The sequence below is a fragment of the Acinonyx jubatus genome, chromosome C1, assembly GCF_027475565.1.
Source record: "Acinonyx jubatus isolate Ajub_Pintada_27869175 chromosome C1, VMU_Ajub_asm_v1.0, whole genome shotgun sequence".
NCBI lineage: Eukaryota > Metazoa > Chordata > Mammalia > Carnivora > Felidae > Acinonyx > Acinonyx jubatus.
In genome coordinates, this window is record NC_069381.1 from 2205873 (window position 1) to 2223057 (window position 17185).

General features: G+C 55.1%; 1 protein-coding gene across 5 annotated transcripts in view; it reads right to left on the reverse strand.

Annotated features, from left to right (window-relative positions):
- CEP104 (centrosomal protein 104) overlaps window positions 1–16998 on the reverse strand; it is a 33169-nt gene extending 16171 nt beyond the window's left edge. For 3 of the 5 annotated variants that reach the window (XM_053206006.1, XM_027060626.2, XM_053205989.1), the window contains exons 1-11: window positions 16856–16998; window positions 16226–16380; window positions 12760–12910; window positions 9804–9977; window positions 9274–9412; window positions 7448–7510; window positions 7064–7140; window positions 4043–4211; window positions 3523–3678; window positions 2153–2374; window positions 229–423 (exon numbers count right to left, since the gene is read on the reverse strand). In XM_053206006.1, coding sequence (XP_053061981.1) covers window positions 229–423; window positions 2153–2374; window positions 3523–3678; window positions 4043–4211; window positions 7064–7140; window positions 7448–7510; window positions 9274–9412; window positions 9804–9977; window positions 12760–12872 — 1308 coding nt within the window. In that variant the 5' untranslated portion in view covers window positions 12873–12910; window positions 16226–16380; window positions 16856–16998. Of the gene's footprint in view, window positions 1–228; window positions 424–2152; window positions 2375–3522; window positions 3679–4042; window positions 4212–7063; window positions 7141–7447; window positions 7511–9273; window positions 9413–9803; window positions 9978–12759; window positions 12911–13616; window positions 13641–16225; window positions 16381–16855 lie in introns of those variants that run through there. The other 2 variants (XM_053206001.1, XM_053205993.1) reach the window with 2 other exon arrangements.
- Between the last annotated feature and the right edge of the window lie 187 nt (window positions 16999–17185).

The window sequence follows — 17185 nt, forward strand, 5'->3', positions numbered from 1 at the left end:
CAACATGGGCTCTGGCAATACTAGACAGTATCTTCAATACTCGTTCATAAAACCTTAAGTTCTAGCTTATGCGTCTGCTGTTTTATATAATTAATAATTATCAGAAGGCTTCAATCGAACAACAAGGACAACAGGAAGCCAAGGACATCTCAGACACAGAGCCGTGGGCGCTTTCCTGCCCTCGTCCCTCCCCGTGACCCGTGCCCACCCGCGGGGCCTGCTCATTACCAGGGCTTCTCCGAGCACGTCCACGGCAGCGCTGGCCTCTCTCAATGCCTTCTCTGTTAAGGGCTCCGGCTCCCCAGTGGCAGCTCCTCTGGGAGCCTCGCTGCTATCCCAGTCACTCTTCTCTGGTTCCAGGGCCGCCGCAGGCTGCTTCCGGGTAGCAGGAAGGGGCCGTTCATCGTAGGGCACGGCCTGGAGCTACAGGAGAGGAAGGGCGGCTACAGAGCTCCGGCGGGGCTCCCCCACTGCCAACACCATGTCTACACTGCAGGCCTACTGCTCTGTGCTGACCTGGTCTGAACGACGGTATTTCGCTAAATATCAGTTTCATCAGATTAGGACAACTTATACAACGGTAGGATTTAATAGGAAAAATTAGACAGGGTCTCTATTCCTTTCTAAGTTCACTACAGACCTAACAACAAAGTGGCCCGAATTCTGCGTCAGGTGCTATTCACTGCTGGTAATTACAGTTCACAGGACATGGAACTGACTAGGGTACAAGTCATTGCGTTTTCTTGACAAGACTTCTGTTTTTTTCCATACTTTATGACTTAGAAATAACGATCAGGCCTCATTTTAAACGTGCTTGTCATCCGGCAGACTTCTAGGAAGACGGGCGGCCCAGCCGAGGACCTCAGGGCAGCCTTCTGCTCTTCCTGCTGCTCCGGGCGGGCGCTCAGCCCCACAGGTGTTCGTCGGGCCCCTGGCCCAAGCAGTGGGCGACACGGACTCCCCGCCTCCCGGGGCTTCATCCCCACGTGGAGACTGACACGCAACTCGACAAGTAAGTATGTAGCAGACTTCCGGAAAATTAAGTGAGAGCAGAAATTGCTGAGTCATTTCCCGAGGCAGGTGTCACTGGGACGCTTCACTCACACTTAATACCCACTGAGACATAAACGGGGGGTACACCGTGTGCGAGAATGAGTTTCTCATCTTCCAAAATCTACTCCGCTGTAAAACACATTGATGTGGTAACAAAGGGGATGTTAGGGTATCATGTGCCGAGGTATTAAATATGACCTAAAATAACGAAGTTACACACAAGATGCTCCTGGGGAGGCAGCCGCACAAGTGCCGTCCTCGCTGGCTTTCCTGGGCCTCAGGCTGCAGCAGACCCTCCCCGTGCCCGCCTGGCGCCCTGCCTCCCCACCCAGAGGCCACCGGCCACACCGCCTGGCACACGGACGGGAGCTCTGGTGAGGCCCTCCTCTGGTCCCTGTCACACTTCTGGGCCGGCACGTGACGGATACGTTCAGGTGCGCACGGTCCCTTTGGACGGGACGCCGTGTGCACCTGAAGCCACGTGGCAGGTCCAGCCCCAGGGCGCCTCAGACCCACAGGAAGCAGAGTTGAGACAGGAAGGCAGCGGGCGTCGAGGACACTGCCGAGCTGCTGAATCAAACCAAGCCCGAACCTACGCGGGCCCTCGAGTCCCTCGTTACTGAAGCCAGCAGGCCCCCAGTTTAGCCGGGTTTTCTGTTACCTACAACACAGAAGATTCTGGAAGCACGGTACCTTGCATGTGTACGTGACAAGCACGTGACTCGTCCTGAGGGTCTACCGAAGGCAGCTTACTTTAGGCCGCACAAACACTGTCTCATTTATTCCTGGAAGCAATCCTTCCGGCTGCTGCTTGCGCCTGCTTACAGGTGAAGCACAGGCTCCGGAGGCCAGCGTGTCCCGGGCCGCCTGCGGTGGGAGGCCCGGCCGGTCCAAGTGCACACAGGGCCTCCCCGGGAGGGGTGATTACCTGCCGGCTGCTTAGGCTTCGGCACTTACGTCCCTGTCCTGGAACGCGGGATGGGTGGGGGCTGTGCAGGCATGTGCCCTGATCCCTGCGCTGGGAGAGCCCGGGCACCAACGGGTCCTCACTGCGTGTCTCTTGATTGTGCTGCACCCAATGTGAAACTGAGTTACCTACGTGGGTCCTGAAGTGAGGGTCCGCGGCGGGCGGGGCCTGGTCCGCTGTGGCGGGCTGAGGAGGGCCCAGGGGACGTGCCGGAGGCTTTTCCTGAAGGAAGGGCTCTGCACGCAGACTTTCTGGGGCTCTGTCCTCTCGCGGTCGAGAGAGCGCTGGCTGCTGGTGGCGAGGACTGCCAGAGTGCGCCAGGGGCTGCAGGGGCAGGTCAGGAGGCCTTCGCACCTGGGGGGGAGAAACGGGACCCTTCATTCCCGGGGCTGCTGCCGTGCCATTCCCGGGGCGGGGGGGGGGAGAGGGCGCGACAGCTGAGGCAGGCCGAGGGGCCCCCAGTCCTGTCGCCCCATCTGACCCGTCTCTCGACGGCTGTGTGCGCTACGGAAGTGGCGGCACGCCAGAGCGCCAGCGTGACCGCAAGCATACCGCCTGGGTCACTGCAGGGCGGAAGTGCGCGTGCACACCTGCCAGCAGAGACGAGGTACGTGGGCAGAGCGCGCCTGGCGAGACCCGACCCGGCACGGCCGTGCGCTCCGCCCTGTGGCTGCGAAAGCGGGTGCCTCTGTGTCATCGTGACATCGGTTAGCTTGCGCCGGGCACGGAGGGAAGTGCACCGGACAATCTCCTTTGAGGTACGCCTCGTACATAGGGTAAGGAAACCGAGGACTGGCCCTGAGATCACAGCGCCAGCAACGGGGCCGGATCTGAGCCCGGCGGTGCCGCGGCAGGGTGCGCGCTCTCACACGGCCTCCGTTGTGCGGCTCTGGGCCTCAGTTTCCTAGCCTGTGATGTGGGATGGACACCACTGCCCGTGTGGGCTCTAAAGGTCCGAGGCACGGCATCTCCCAGGAGACCGTCTTGACGAGCCGGGGCTGTCGGGACTGTTCACGCTCGACGCTCCCGAGGCCACGAGGCACACGTGAGGAGGGCTGGCAAACGAGGAAACCGGGCTGGGGAGATGCAGGCCCCGGCCTGTTCCCCTCCTCCTCTCCCGTGAGTCTCACCGCTCGTGTCCAGCAGCACCTCCCACGGAGGCCGAGGGAGCTGAAGTCACCTATCTTTTCTTTGGATCTTTTCGTTAAGAAAGGTTTTTAAAGTTTTATTTTAGAAAAGGAGCACATGTGCGCACACGCACAGGCAGGGGAGAGAGGCAGAGGGAGCGAGAGGACCCTGGGCAGGCCGACGCGGGGCTCGGAGCCACGACCGGGAGATCGTGACCCGGGCTGAAACCAGGGGTTGGGCGCTCCAGCGACTGAGTCCCCGCCGGTGGCCCTGAGGTCACCTACCTGAACTGCGACCTGAGCGCCACAGGGCCACGTGCGCCTCACAACTGCACGCCGTGGGCGAGCGGCCCCTCGGGGCGGCCGCGCACCTACCAGCTCGGCGTCCACGAGGCTGTGCAGCCGCAGCTGCTCGTACACGTGGCCGCGGAACCGGTCCATCTGCTGCTGCTTCTCCTTGGCGCGGCCGTAGTCCTCCTTCTCCAGCGCGCAGCGCTTTTCCACCTCGTACCGCCCGAGGCGCTCGCCCCCCTGAAGCACACAGGGTCACTCTGCCTCACGCGGGCCCGCGCGCCGTGGCCGCACGCACGGCTTGCCCCGCGAGGCTCGGGTCACGGCATCACTCGCGGGGGGGGGGGGGGGGGGGCGGAGCAGCAGCCGCGCGGGTTCCCTGGCACTTCAGGACAGCGACGCGGCCGTGGAGGACGAGGTCTGAAGAGGCGGGGCCTGCGCCTTCCCTTACGCTTAACCTAGGGGCTGGACCGTCCCTAACTTCGTTTTGCTGATGTCTTTGGACCCACGCTAAACGTCCACGGGCCTTTGTCGTGCCACGCGTCGGGGTCACGGGGGCCTTCTCACAGAACTGAGGGGGGGCCGCTCTCTCCAGAAGCAGTACCTTTTGCAAATCAGCAATAGCTTGTTTCAGCTTCTTGGCATAGTCGTAACGTTCCTTTTGGACGGCTTCGCGTTTTCTTTCATCTAATTTACGTATAATCTGGGCAACTTCTGGATCTTGGTACATATCGAAAGCTAAGTCATCTAGTGGAGAAATGTAGTCAGATTTCCTAAAGGAACGAAACGGGTATTTCAGAGTGGACAGGGCAGTGGTAGAGGGAGCCCCGAGGGTCCAGTGCCGAAGACAGGGTTGCAGACACGGCACCCCCACCACTTCTGCTCCTGGAGCCTTCTTGCCTGGGAAAGCAGAGGCTCAGAAAAACTGTGACGGGCTTCAGTCACCCAGCTCTCAGCGCAAGCAGGTCTTTCGGACTCCACAGCTTATGCTCTTGGCCATTAAACTGTACTTGGGGCATCTGAGCCTTCGCTGCATTCTTCAACAGCTATTTCTTTTTTTAAAAATTTTATTTCTTTTTTAACATTTTATTTACTCTTCAACAGATACTTTGAGTGCAGACTCCGTGCCCAGCTCTGTTCTGGGCACCGGGGACAGGACAGTGCACGTCAATCATCTGAAGGACGGGGAAAACCCGAACTAAAATGAACACATTTCTATGCACCATCCCTAAGGAGTCCGACTTGTGGGGCCAGGAGTCCAGGCGCCCAGCATGCCTGACACCAGCACCACCCTCTGACGGGCACTATAGATGGAGAAGCACTTTGCCCGGCCTTCTCCTCTAAGTGTCCGTCTGTGGGACATCCCAACTCCTGGGGAGACCAGAAAAATCCTTCCAGGAATAAATGACCTTTTTGGTTATCTGAACACCCCATTTATGATTAACTGTCACCCACTCTTTCTTTCAAATTCCACAGCAGGCTTGCAGCCTTCTCCTGGGTCTAACATTTAAAACAGCAATGCCAATGTAACCGCTCAACAAAAATGCTGAGGACATGTTTCAGAGTCTCCGTCTGCTGTATGAGCTACACAAAGTAAGCCAGTTGTTAGCTTTGGCTTAGAAATTTTTATATACAGGGGGCACCTGGGTGGCTCAGTCATTTAAGCTTCTGACTTTGGCTCAGGTCGTGATCTCATGGTTCATGGGTTCAAGCCCTGCGTTGGGCTCTGTGTTGACAGCTCGGAGCCTGGAGCCTGCTTCGGATTCTGTGTCCCCCCCCCCCCCCCCCGTCTCTGTCTCCCCCCCCCCCAGCTCACACTCTGTTTCTCTCTCCTTTAAAAGTACATAAACATTAAAAAAAATATTTATATATAGGTAGATTTTGATGAAAATATTCCTCATCATAAAAGTCTGGTTGTCTGATATCATTGTTCACAGCCCCCCAGCCCTTCCCCACCCCTGGAATTCAGCACTCCACCAGACCTGGTGGTGGGGTCAGCTTCAGCAGTTTAGAACAACATCGATTAATCTCGATGATGGGAAGGGAGAGAGAACGGCTAGGGGCATCTGGGGGGCTCAGTCGGTTAAGCGTCCAACTTCGGCTCAGGTCACGGTCTCACGGTTCAGGGATTTGAGCCCTGTGTTGGGTGAACTTGAGCCCCACTTTGGGCTCTGCATGGTGGGGAGCCTCTGTGGGATTCTCCCTCTCTCTCTCTCTCTGCCCCTTGCTCACTCTTGCCCTCCCTCTCAAAAAGAAACAAAGGTCAGTGATGACCAGGCAGTAACATGCTTTGGTACTGGTACAAGATTAACCATTTCTACCTAAACGTATTCTATACTCTTCAAAGTTGCTTTGCCCCGAAGTCCTAGAGATGAAAGCAAAGACTCCATCTCGCTATGAAAATGCCACAAAGAGAAGAGTGGCACCTGTCCTCTGGCCCCTTGGTCACAATTCCAGGGCTCTGGGCAGTTTCAGGAGCGCGGGTCTCCCCACGGTCCACGAGTACCCCCTGGCGGTGACCCGGGCACCTTTATGCCTGGTGCCGCCGCACGACACAGCACACAGGCTTTCTACCGACCTCTCTGTGCCTTCAGCAAAGCCCTGAGGATGCGTCAGGATGGGCATGCTGTGTACCACCGCTCCAGCGGGCTAACCTGATAAAGAACTAATGTAAACAGAGTCCAAATAACCTAAAGAACTTCTGTGGGAGCTACTAAGACCAGCCAGAGGGTCTGGCGGTCCCTGTTCTACCCCTGGGGCTTCACTGAGGGCAGAGCTGAGGAGCTGTCCAGGGGGTGGTGCTGACGGACGTGGAGGGATCACTGTCAGTCCTCACCCGGAAAGGTAAGGAGGGCACTGCTGTCACCCTGTGGGGCGCAGGGAGCGTCTGCGGGAGGCCGAGCAGCCTGTGGAGGTGAGAGGTCACTTTCCTCATTATTTTTATACACACGTAGGGACAGTGTCCCTCCTCACATCCTTACACCCATGCCGTAACTGCCAGGCGGCGGGCCCGGGGACGCTCCGCAGGAAGCAAGGCAGTCCAGACTGCCGACACAGAGTAATTCATTCCTAAGCCGGGCTCCTCTGCTCGCATAAAACATGGACAGATTCTCTCTGTGGCTCAGGAGGCACTTGTGTCCCAAGTACACACACCAGTGGACAGTGAGCCTCGCTCCCAGGGGAGCCTCCCTTGGGCCTGCAGCGCAGCCGTCACGGGGTGCGTGTGAGCGGGGAGTGTTTAAAGCAGACATAAGATGAAGGCTCTAGGAACTGACAATTCGGGTCAACTAATTCCTTTAATTCTTACCCAGAAAGTTGCCTGTGCCAATAAAATATCAAAGCACGGTGGACAGATCCTTTACCTGCGTGCATTTTAGGAACTTTCCAGTAATACCTGAACACACGAGAAATGAAGATGTCTCTGAAGGGCAATAAATGAAGACGTGCTAAAGAAAATAGTGACCTTAATCTTTAAGTGTATTTAAGTCAATCGCATCAGTGGCTTATCTAGCTCAGAATTGAACTGAGAGGCTCTCGAGTCCAGAATCCTCTGGAGGTGACTCACACTTTGGTGATTCTGAGGAGCGTCACAGGAGTTGATGGCCTTGGGAGGAGGGACTCTTACCCAGTACAAGTTCCTTCCAGAGCTGGGTCCTCGGTGTTGTGCCCCAGATAATGATCAATCAGCTTCTCTCTAGAGGTCTTTGGGAGCAAAACATTCTGCTTAGCGTCTCAGAGGAAAACAGGATCAACACAAAACCTTAACTAAGAGGTGACGTGATAGGAAGGTGTCAGCAGGCTTTAAGGACCCTAGTCTTTTGGAAGGACAGTTCAAATTCTTGAGTGAAAGAAACTTTAATACACTATAGCTGCTAAAAATTATCTGCTAGTTATTCAACAGACAGTTTTATAAACATTTTCAAGAGGACACTTTATGTGACAAAAGTGATCAATCCCCTCTTGCTAGAAATACATTTTCTTCTCTAGGAATGAAACTTCCCAAACTTACAATATTGCTTTCATCACCAAAATCGGCAGGGTCTCCAATGATATTTACTGCAACCAGAGCAACCTAAGGGAGAGTTGACCAACAGAAATTAAGTATCAAATTTGTGACTTACTCCCTTTAAGACAAGCTGCCCACTCATACTGTCATCAAGGAGGATGATGTACATCAAAGCACATTCATTATAAAATGCCAAGCTAGTGTATAGAATTACCACGAATAGTTTCTACGAATTACATAAATTGATATTCTAATACCAAATTGAGTGGCTATTTTAACGTCTAAAGTATATTAAAACAATAAAGGCTAAAAGATCTCCACAGGTTGTTTTTTTTAATTAAAAAAATTATTTTTAATGTTTATTTATTTTTGAAGGAAAGAGAGAGACAAAGTGCGAGCGGGCGAAGGGCAGAGAGAGAGGGAGACACAGACTCTGAAGCAGACTCCAGGCTCTGAGCTGTCAGCACAGAGCCCGACGTGGGGCTCAAACCCACGGACCGTGAGATCATGACCTGAGCCAAAGTTGGAAGCGTAACTGACTGAGCCCCCCCAGGCGCCCCAAAACCTCCACAGGTTTAACACAGCCTCGTGTTGAACTGCTTCCTCACAGTCAAGTGTTGTGGCCCATCCACATGATCTTGGTAAACTAGACAACGAACTGAAACTCTACATTGACGTAGCTCAGTCTGCCTGGATCAGTGATTCCCTGAAGGGGGAGGAGTCCCCTTCCCACATCCTCCCTTTCCTGAGGATCACTACCAGAATGAAGTGAGGGGAACTGCAGGTTCACACACAAGATGGGGAGGAGAAAGTATCAATCTTCTAGTTTATGGTCAAGCATGGCTGCAACGGACCAAGTAACGTCTCAGAGCTTGCCTCTAAGTCACTGGCTGAATATAAAACTTTGATTTGGTGGAATGTTTCCATTCCTCTTGGAGGGGGCAGGGAGTATTGAAAGTATCTGTGCTAATTAAGAGTCTGCTGTGGACACTGTTGATTTCTACTACATTAATCATGCCCAAAACAAAACAAAACTGAAAAAGAGAAAAGAAAAAGAAAGATGGGAAGGGAGGGAGGAAAAGATGAGAGTTATTTGCTTGGAGCTTGACTACATGCAACATTTCATCACATCCCCAATTTCTCCCAGGGGGTTGATTTATCTTGCAAAATTTAGTGGGTTTATCTAGAAGAGGGTCATCTAACAGAAACGGTGCAAATCACATACGTAATTTTAAATGTCCTTTTTTTTTTTTTTTTTGAGTTTATTGAGAGAGAGAGAGAGAGAGAGAGAGAGAGAGTGCGTGCATACAAGGGAGGGGCAGAGAGAGAGGTGAGAGGGAAATCCCAAGCAGGCTCTTTACTGTCAGTGTGGAACCCCACTCGGGGCTCGATCACACAAACTGCGAGATCATGAACTGAGCCAAAACCAAGAGTCAGATGCTTAACCGACTGAGCCACCCAGATGCCCCAAGTTTTCTAACGGACACAGTAAAAAACTGTGAAAAGAATGACGTCGATTTTAAACTGAACATGGCCACAATATTATCACTTCACTGTGAAAATGACTCTCTTCCTCACGTGAAGCCTCTGAACTCCAGTGTCCAGTTAACCCGCGCAGCCCCTCGCACTTGGGTGCCCAGGCCCCCAGGGTGCAACGTCCGTGTGCGGCAGCGGCTCCTGATGGGACAGCGTGGCTCGGAACGGCCTACCGCCCTTCCGTAAAAGTTACCATCTTAGAGAAAGACTTGAAATGTCTTTGCCAAGGGGTGCGGGCCCACGCAATGCCACCAGGAGGCGGGGGGCGGTCAAGGGGAGGGCCTGCGTCTCACCTGATTATATATGTTGTACTTGTTGAGGTGGTTTTCGTGAAAGGTCAGCTTCAGAAACTGTCCCACCGCATCCACGTAGACGGACTTCAGCTCCCGGGCTCTGCAGCCCGTCTTCTCGTTGTCACAGAGAGAGACATAGCTGAAAGAGAGCACGCGCCAGAGTCACGTTGACAGGGACCATGCTGCGCAGCGGAAGTGGCCGCTGCTACCACTGAACTCCACAGGGTTAAACACAAGTTAAGTCTAGAGTGGAAAGACCTAGGGAAAAAGCTCAGAAGTTGCATTCTAACCAGGCTTCTTAAAACAAGTTCTAGATCTGAAGGCAGAGACGAGCTCTATGGATGAAAACGACAGCCCTGCTTACAGAGCATATTCTACGTGGGGCGGCTGCTCAGACACCATGTCCCCCGGCAGCAAAGACAAGTCTGTGACACAGGACCAACTGCAGGGGGCGATCCGTTGGTTTGCATCGCACTGAGACAGGCAGTCGGGTTGACAGTTCCCACCAGACCTTTCCAGGTCACGCTCACCCGAGCCTTCGAAAGCGCTCTGCCTGGTAGGGCACGAAGTACTCGGGCAGGCTCTCGCTGACGTAGAACTCCACTTTGCTGGGGATCATGTACTGGTGGGCGAGCAGCTGCAGCTTTCTTATTCGACACCTCTCCACCATCTGGAGAACGATCTCTTGCGGAAACTGGCAAAATCTGAAAGCAAACCATTGTTTTTCCCACACGGTCACGGCTGCGGTTTCCAGCCATGTGTGTGGCGCTCCCCACGTAGCAAGGCGGTCTGGGTGCTGACGTGAGGGCCCCACGCGGCACGGCTGCTCCCTCCAGCCCCCAGCTTCGCAAGGAGGGGCTGAGGCTCTAGTTCACACCCGACCTGCGTGAGTCAGACTTTTCACGGTAGAAAACAGTCCAAAATGAAACCTGAGGTTTACCACGAGATCAATACTTCAGTCCTAAGAGGCTGTTCTAGTGGGCAAGCAGGGCCGAAGGGTTTTCCCCAGGAACCCAGATGCTTCAGGAAAACCACGTGCTTGGCGAATCCCGAGCGAAGGGTGCCGGGCAAGAATCAACACTGAGCGAGGGCCACGCGTGCCTGGTGGTCCGCAGAAGCCTGCGACTGGCCACTGTGGAGCTTCTAATTTTGCTTAGTACGCGACACAGCGCGTTAAGAACCTACGCTGGAAGTCAGAGAACCGCAGTGTCAGCACAGCCCTCACGCTGCGTGATCTGATCACGATGAACAACAGAGCACAGCGTTTGGGCAGTAGACGCCGCGCCCGCTGAGCTGGCACACCCTGGCTCACAATGGTGGGGCATCCAGGGCCCCGGGAGGGGGATGCACCCAAGGAGGCGACAGGTGGAAGGGGCTCGGCGGCCTGCAGGGTGTGCTCACTCCTGCCCCCTGGTCGTGCTCCCTGGCCCCCCTCCGCCACCTCTCCAGGCGCCTCCCTCTCCACTGAGAAGACAAGAACCTCAGATGGGGCTGCTCACTCCCCGAATGGGGTGGTGTCCCTGCCGGTGCCCCACCCCCCCCCCCCCCCCAGCCTCCTGAACAGTGATAGAGCCAGCCTGCCCTCGAAACTTCCAACAACACACAGACACACTCTTAAGACCCCCCCATCCTAAGAAACCCCTCCTGTGACCGCACCGGGGCCTGGCTGCCAATGTCACACAGGAGCTGTCTGTGGCCACCAGCTCAGCTCTTCACGCACCCTCCCCAGTCCCTCCAGGGCATATGCTGCCACAGCCAACTCTGGCCAAGGCCATGTGCGGTGGACTTGCCAGTCCTGCTCTGTTCAGTCCGCAGCTCCTGGCCTCCTCCTACCTTAGGGCGCCCTCCCCTGGGCTGGGTTCCAGGCTCCTTCCTCTCCCCACACTCACCATAGGGGAGCTATCTGACCACGGCTTTAGAAACCTCCTGCGTCAAGGAGCCCCACCTAAACGTTGCCCGGGTCCAAGCCTACGATCCAGCTGTGACCTGACATTTCCACGCAGACACCCATAGATGTTATTAGACGTGACAGACAAAAACTCCTGACCCCTGCCACCTTCCCCCATCCCGTGCAGCCAGTCTCCTGGTCCCCTGCTTTGCCAGCTGGGGCCCTCCTCCCCATCCGCTGTGGCCTCCCTCCCTCCCCACTGCTGCATGACGAGTGCCTGGTTCCCAGCAGCACACAGAAAAGAGGAAGGGAAGAGTGAACAAAGGAACACCAGGCTGAATGCAGGAGAATCTGCTCAGCCTCTAAGTTCAGCTCTAGCTCCAAGGGACGTGCAGGGGTGACGGGGCGGGTGAGCACAGATCTGATGGACTTTCGCCCCGGAGGCACAGTCACCAGAAATCTGCCAGCACTAAGGTTTTGAAGTTTTAAAGATGAAAAGCTCGTAAGAGAGATGGCTCTGGGGCAGAAGGCAGCTAGTGAACACCGGGAACCAGAACCAAGCAGAAGGCAGCTAGTAAACACCGGGAACCAGGAACCCAGCAGCTTGTGACTCGAACACTCCTCAGTCGCTCACGGTGGTCAAGTGTGGCTTTAGACGTTTAAGATAGTTACTATTTTCAAATGCTAAGCACATATGTCATACTCGGTGGTGACATCATTCTGGGCACAAGGACACTCTGAAAATCCTATAGTATGTTTAAAAAAAAAAAAAACCTCCAAAATTATTTAAAGAAAAATAAGACACCAGACAAAATCAGAAGTTCTAGGCTTTTTAAAATCCTTCAAAAACCGGGCCTGTGACTCAGTTGTTCAAATGCAGCTTACAGAGTTTGTGCACGTATCAAAGTTGTCGTTGAGGGACACTGAAGAGGCCACAACGGGACGGTGGGAAGCGTGAGAGGCGTGGACACTGGGGAGGGGTGGGGAGCACTGCGGAGCTGGCCCCACAGGCAGGAAGCCTGTCAGGCACTTGCGTGATGGGACTCCTATGGTTTCACCTTTGGGGAAGACTGACGACCTCTAAGGAAAAGGCTTAGTTTCAGAAAAATACCAACTCGTATAATGTTACTCAAGCAACGGACAGTTTAAAAGGTGTACAAATATTCGAGACGATCAATTGAAAGAGACGTTCTTGGTTAAAGTTTGGGGCTAACAAAACCTTGCCCACAGGAGCTCGGCTGTGAAAGCAGGGACCTGCAGACACACAAGCCGGCACGGGGCACAGTGAGGACGCGAGGCCCGGTGGACAGTCAGGGGAGACAGTTCAACAACCGTGGCCGGTCAGTTTCCGCCCTCTCCCGTATTTGTGCATTTCTGAAGCCAATGTCACTTAATGCTTTGAGGGAAAAAGATCCAACAAATTTTCTTTAAAAACATAGAAAGAGGGAAAACGCCCACTGCATCACTACGCAGACGGCACCGCGGCACGAAAACAGCAGTGTGGTTCTGAGGCCTGAGTTGCAATAGAGCAGAAACTTAGCAGGAAGGGAGCCCGCCGGCCCGCCCTCGCCCCCCCACCCCTGCCGGGCCCACCTCACCTCGGTGACCTCCACCCGCTGACGGTAGGTGCGTGGATCATTAGTTCCCGGGCACTGAAGCCATCTTCATGCCCAGAGGAGCTGACAACAACGAAGCCAATCTTGTGCGGCATCCTGGGCGCTGGGCTGGTTGTAAGGGCAGAAAAGACTTCTTTAAGAGAAAGGAATCGGCAACGTTTTAGACCACGGAAAGGGTCAGTTCGTGCCTTGCTAACAGACGACATAATTCACAACATATTCAGAATTTCCCCATCACTTTGAAAGAATCTAGTTTTTTGTTAAGCATTTTTCACAGGAGCCTCTAATTCTGCTTAAGGGATCATTTACCTTGACTTTTCCCAAACACATGTCCTAAAAACATGATCACGTTGTGGGTTGAACTGTGTCCCTCAAAGATAGGTTGAGGTCCTAACGCCCAGTGCCTGTGAATATGACCTTTTTCGGAAATAGGGTCTTTGCAGATGTAATGAGGTTGGGATGAGGGCGTCCTGGAGCAGGGCGGGCCCGATACAGCAGCACCAGGGTCCATTTAGGAGACACAGACACACACACAGCCAAGGAAAGGGCCAAGCACCCGGGGCGGTATGTCTACAAGCCAACGACCCATCCCGGCAAGTACTGCTGTCACCACCAGAAGCTGGGACCGGCAGGGGTGGTGGCCCCTTCAGAAAGAGCGTGGCCCTGCCGGCAGCTGGATTTCGAGCCTCTAGCCTCCAAAGTTTTGTTGTCCTAAGCCATCCAGTTTGTGGCACTTTGTTATGGTAAAAACACAGTTTTGCTAAGATACAAATACCAAATTTTTGTTTTTTGTTAAATCTGAGTTAGAAAGCAATGTAACCAGCATGTTAACAAGTTACACAAAAGTAAGAGGAAAGGGGCAGTTTGATCAGCAGCGTGGTAACGGCTGACGGCAAGCACACGCCCGCAGAAGGGAGAGCAGGACTCCAGGGAGGCGGGTCGGATGCAGAAGTGGCACCCGGGGCCTGCTGGAGTGACTGACTCATAGCAGATACTCAGCCATTGGTCGAACGAATGTTTTATGCCATTTTTTAGTGAGCCGTTCACAGCTGAATATCATTTTGAGGGTGGATGTTGCGACGTCTGGTTTTGCCATCCCGTCCCTGTGTGAAGACGGCACCTGACTGCAGTTTCCCCCGCACGCTCCACGTCCCTCCCCGGCAGCTAGTTCAGGGACGGGAACAGGAGAGCAGGACCCACACTGGACCAGCGAGGCTCTCCCCAAGGACTCTGCCGGGGCTACTGGGAGAGAGAAGTATTCTTCCTGCTGGGGCTATGGCCGCAGAATATTTCCCAGGGGCCTCCTGGAAGCCTCCTGTGGGGAGGTCCTGCCAGAGAGCGGGCTGACACGGGGCAACAGCCACCTTGGGAACCCTGAGGTTCAGCCACATTTAAAGCCCAAACTACTCATAAGCTTCGGGTTATTTTCGAGTCGTTGAGCCAATCAAATTCCTCTTCAGTAAGCCAATCCGAACTACCTTTAAGTATGCGCAATCAGAAGAATCCTCACTAACATGGATAATAAAGAATTCTCCAGAAAGTTCTCTGGGATAGGACATACTGTCAACTGAAATTCTGAATGGGACGTGACATATAAATTCATCCCGCATGAAATTTTGCTTATTTTAATGTGCTTGGTGCGTGATCTAGATCTTTCTTTTACTTCCATCCTGAACCTGAAATGGCCCACATGCATAAATTACTGGCTGGTACTTGCTAACGTTTCTTGGGCTGTGGGACAAAGGCATTCCAAATAGAAAAATAAACCATCATTAGGGAGCCTGGTTATTTCTGATGCAAGCTCACTGCAGGATGTCACAGTACCGGAGGAAAGCTGAAACTCGCCCAGAAGGTAATGAAAGGCAGTGATTATATTTGGGGTGTGCCTGCAGGGGTGTGGGTGGAGCCCCACCTCTGGCCTCACCAGGGCAGGGATTCGTCCTCTGCAGGGGCTCTCAGCCTGCACTCACTCCCCACGCCCCGACCATCCTGCAGATGGCTGACCAGGACTGAATCTCCTCTTCTCCACCACTCTTTTCTAGAGGATGACTGTGGCCTGTGGCCAAGTCTCCCTGTCTGCAGCACTCCTCCCTCCCCCAACTATCCTGTGCTTCTCCTCACGCCCAGCTGGGCCCATCAGCATCTGTGTCTTCACTCAGAGCTCCAGATGTGCTCCCTATCCCGGGTTGAAGGGTCATCTGTGTCCTGACCCAGTCTGCTGTTTGAACCCCCCACTTTTTTTCTTTTTTCTTTTTGGGACAGAGAGAGACAGAGCATGAGCGGGGGAGGGGCAGAGAGAGAGGGAGACACAGAATCGGAAACAGGCTCCAGGCTCCGAGCCGTCAGCCCAGAGCCTGATGCGGGGCTCGAACTCACGGACCGCGAGATCGTGACCTGGCTGAAGTCGGCCGCTCAACCGACTGCGCCACCCAGGCGCCCCGAACCCCCACTTCTTATCATGAATTCTGAAGTCCAGCCGAACTGAAAGTTCTATGTCTCTGCTCTGAATTCCTCAAATCCCTCAATCATCTTTTTAAAAATACTTTTTATGTTTCTGAGAGACAGAGAGACAAGAGACCGTGTGTGTGCACGTGCGAATGGGGTGGGACAGAGAGAGAGACAGACAGACAGAGAGAGAGAGAGAGGCAGGGAGACAGAGGCTCCGAAGCAGGCTCTGCACTGCACAAGCTGCACGAGCCATGAGATCATGACCTGAACCGAAGTCAGACGCTCAACCGCCTGAGCCACCCAGGCGCCCCTAAATCCCTCAATCACCTTCAAGGGCAGGGCCCACGACTTCCTGTTCCACCTTGGAACTGTAGGTGTCTATGAGGTACCTTCAGCTGAATGTGATCATGTGGACACTACCTTTGAAGCACTTGCTGTGCGCCAAGGACTGTCCTCAGCCCTAGACACGCACTTACACCTTCGTCACACTGACATAGGTTTGTGGTCACGCCAACCTCAGGGATAAGGAAGCCGAGACACGGACAGGCTGTTGCTCAAAGTTACACAGGTAGTAAGCTGTGTGGGCAGAATCTGTGTTTAGCCGCTCGGGTTCCGGAGTCTCTGCCCTTGAGCAGTCCTCTCTGCTAAGGTGCTAAGACTTAAACGTGAGACTTCCAGAGTCCTAACGAAGGAGGTGTCCATTTACTACACTGTCTCAGTAAGCCCCAGACAGAGTCCTGGGCACTGTGAAGACAACACTACCCCACTGTTTGGAAACGATTCCTTTCTGTCCACCTTCTTCCACGGCCCTTCCACCCTGCACCCTGTGGGACCCTTTGTGGGAACCTTCAAGGGCTGCGTGATACCTGGGGCGTTACTACAAGACGCTACTATCAGCCTCTGTGAACCTCACCACTGATATTTTGGGGAAAATCAAAGCTCCCCGAAATACTCGGCTCCCCGCAAGTAGGACCGCGGCAGCAGCAGCAACGGCTCTCACCTCGGCCTTGCGGCACACGCTAGCGGCTGCGTGGACGAAGGCAGCTCAGCGGTAGCCTCACCAAGTCTATCAAAACGCAACTTCCCGAGATGTTCTCAGGATCGTTGACCTCCATGAATCAAAGCGAAACAATTCAGCAACTTCCGAACGTTTGGCTACAAGATTAGGAGACAAACCTTGTTTCCATTGTTCTTTTGCGGAAACCTAACTGTTAGGCGGGTGAAGAACGGTTGGCCAAGTAATCTTAAAGGCCGCAAGTGCCGCACGTCCGAAACCGAAGATGGGTGGGGAGGCGGGGGTGGGGAGCCGCACCGAACCCGCACGGCAGCACGACCGCATTCCTCACTCGCTCGGGTCCCCGTCAGCCGTGCGGCCCGAACACGGAGGTCGCGACGTGCAGAAAGTACCCGACGCTAAATGCGACGCCGACTGGAGGCAACCGCAGGCCGGACCCTGGGCTGCGGCGGGCGGAGCGCGGGCAGCGCCCACCCGGGCCGGGCACCCCGCTCCGTACGCGCTCCCGGGCCCGGCCCCCTGCCCCTGCCCCCAAGCCCCTCGGCCTCCGCCCTCCGGCCCCCGGCCGCGCCCACACCGCCAGGCCCCGCGCGGTGTCGTCGGGACTCCCGGTACCTGTCAGAACGGAAGGCCCGCCCGGACCTCGGCGCCCTCACGGCTCCCAGGGCCCTCCGCCGCCCCTCGGCAGCGGCTTCCGGAGCTCAGGCGGCGCCTCCTCCACCGCCCCGGGCCGGCCCGCACCCCCGAGCCGCAGCGGCGGTGGCCGCCGAGGAGCAGCCCCGGCCGCCTGCGCCCAGCGCCAGGGCCGCGGCCGCCGCTCTCATGACAACCAGACGGGCCGGACTGGGCCGCGCCTGCGCACAAAGCGGCGTCTCCCCGCCTCCACTTCTCCGGGCCTTCTGGGTAATGGAGTCTCGGGGAGGACGGCGCCTGCGCACAGGCGGG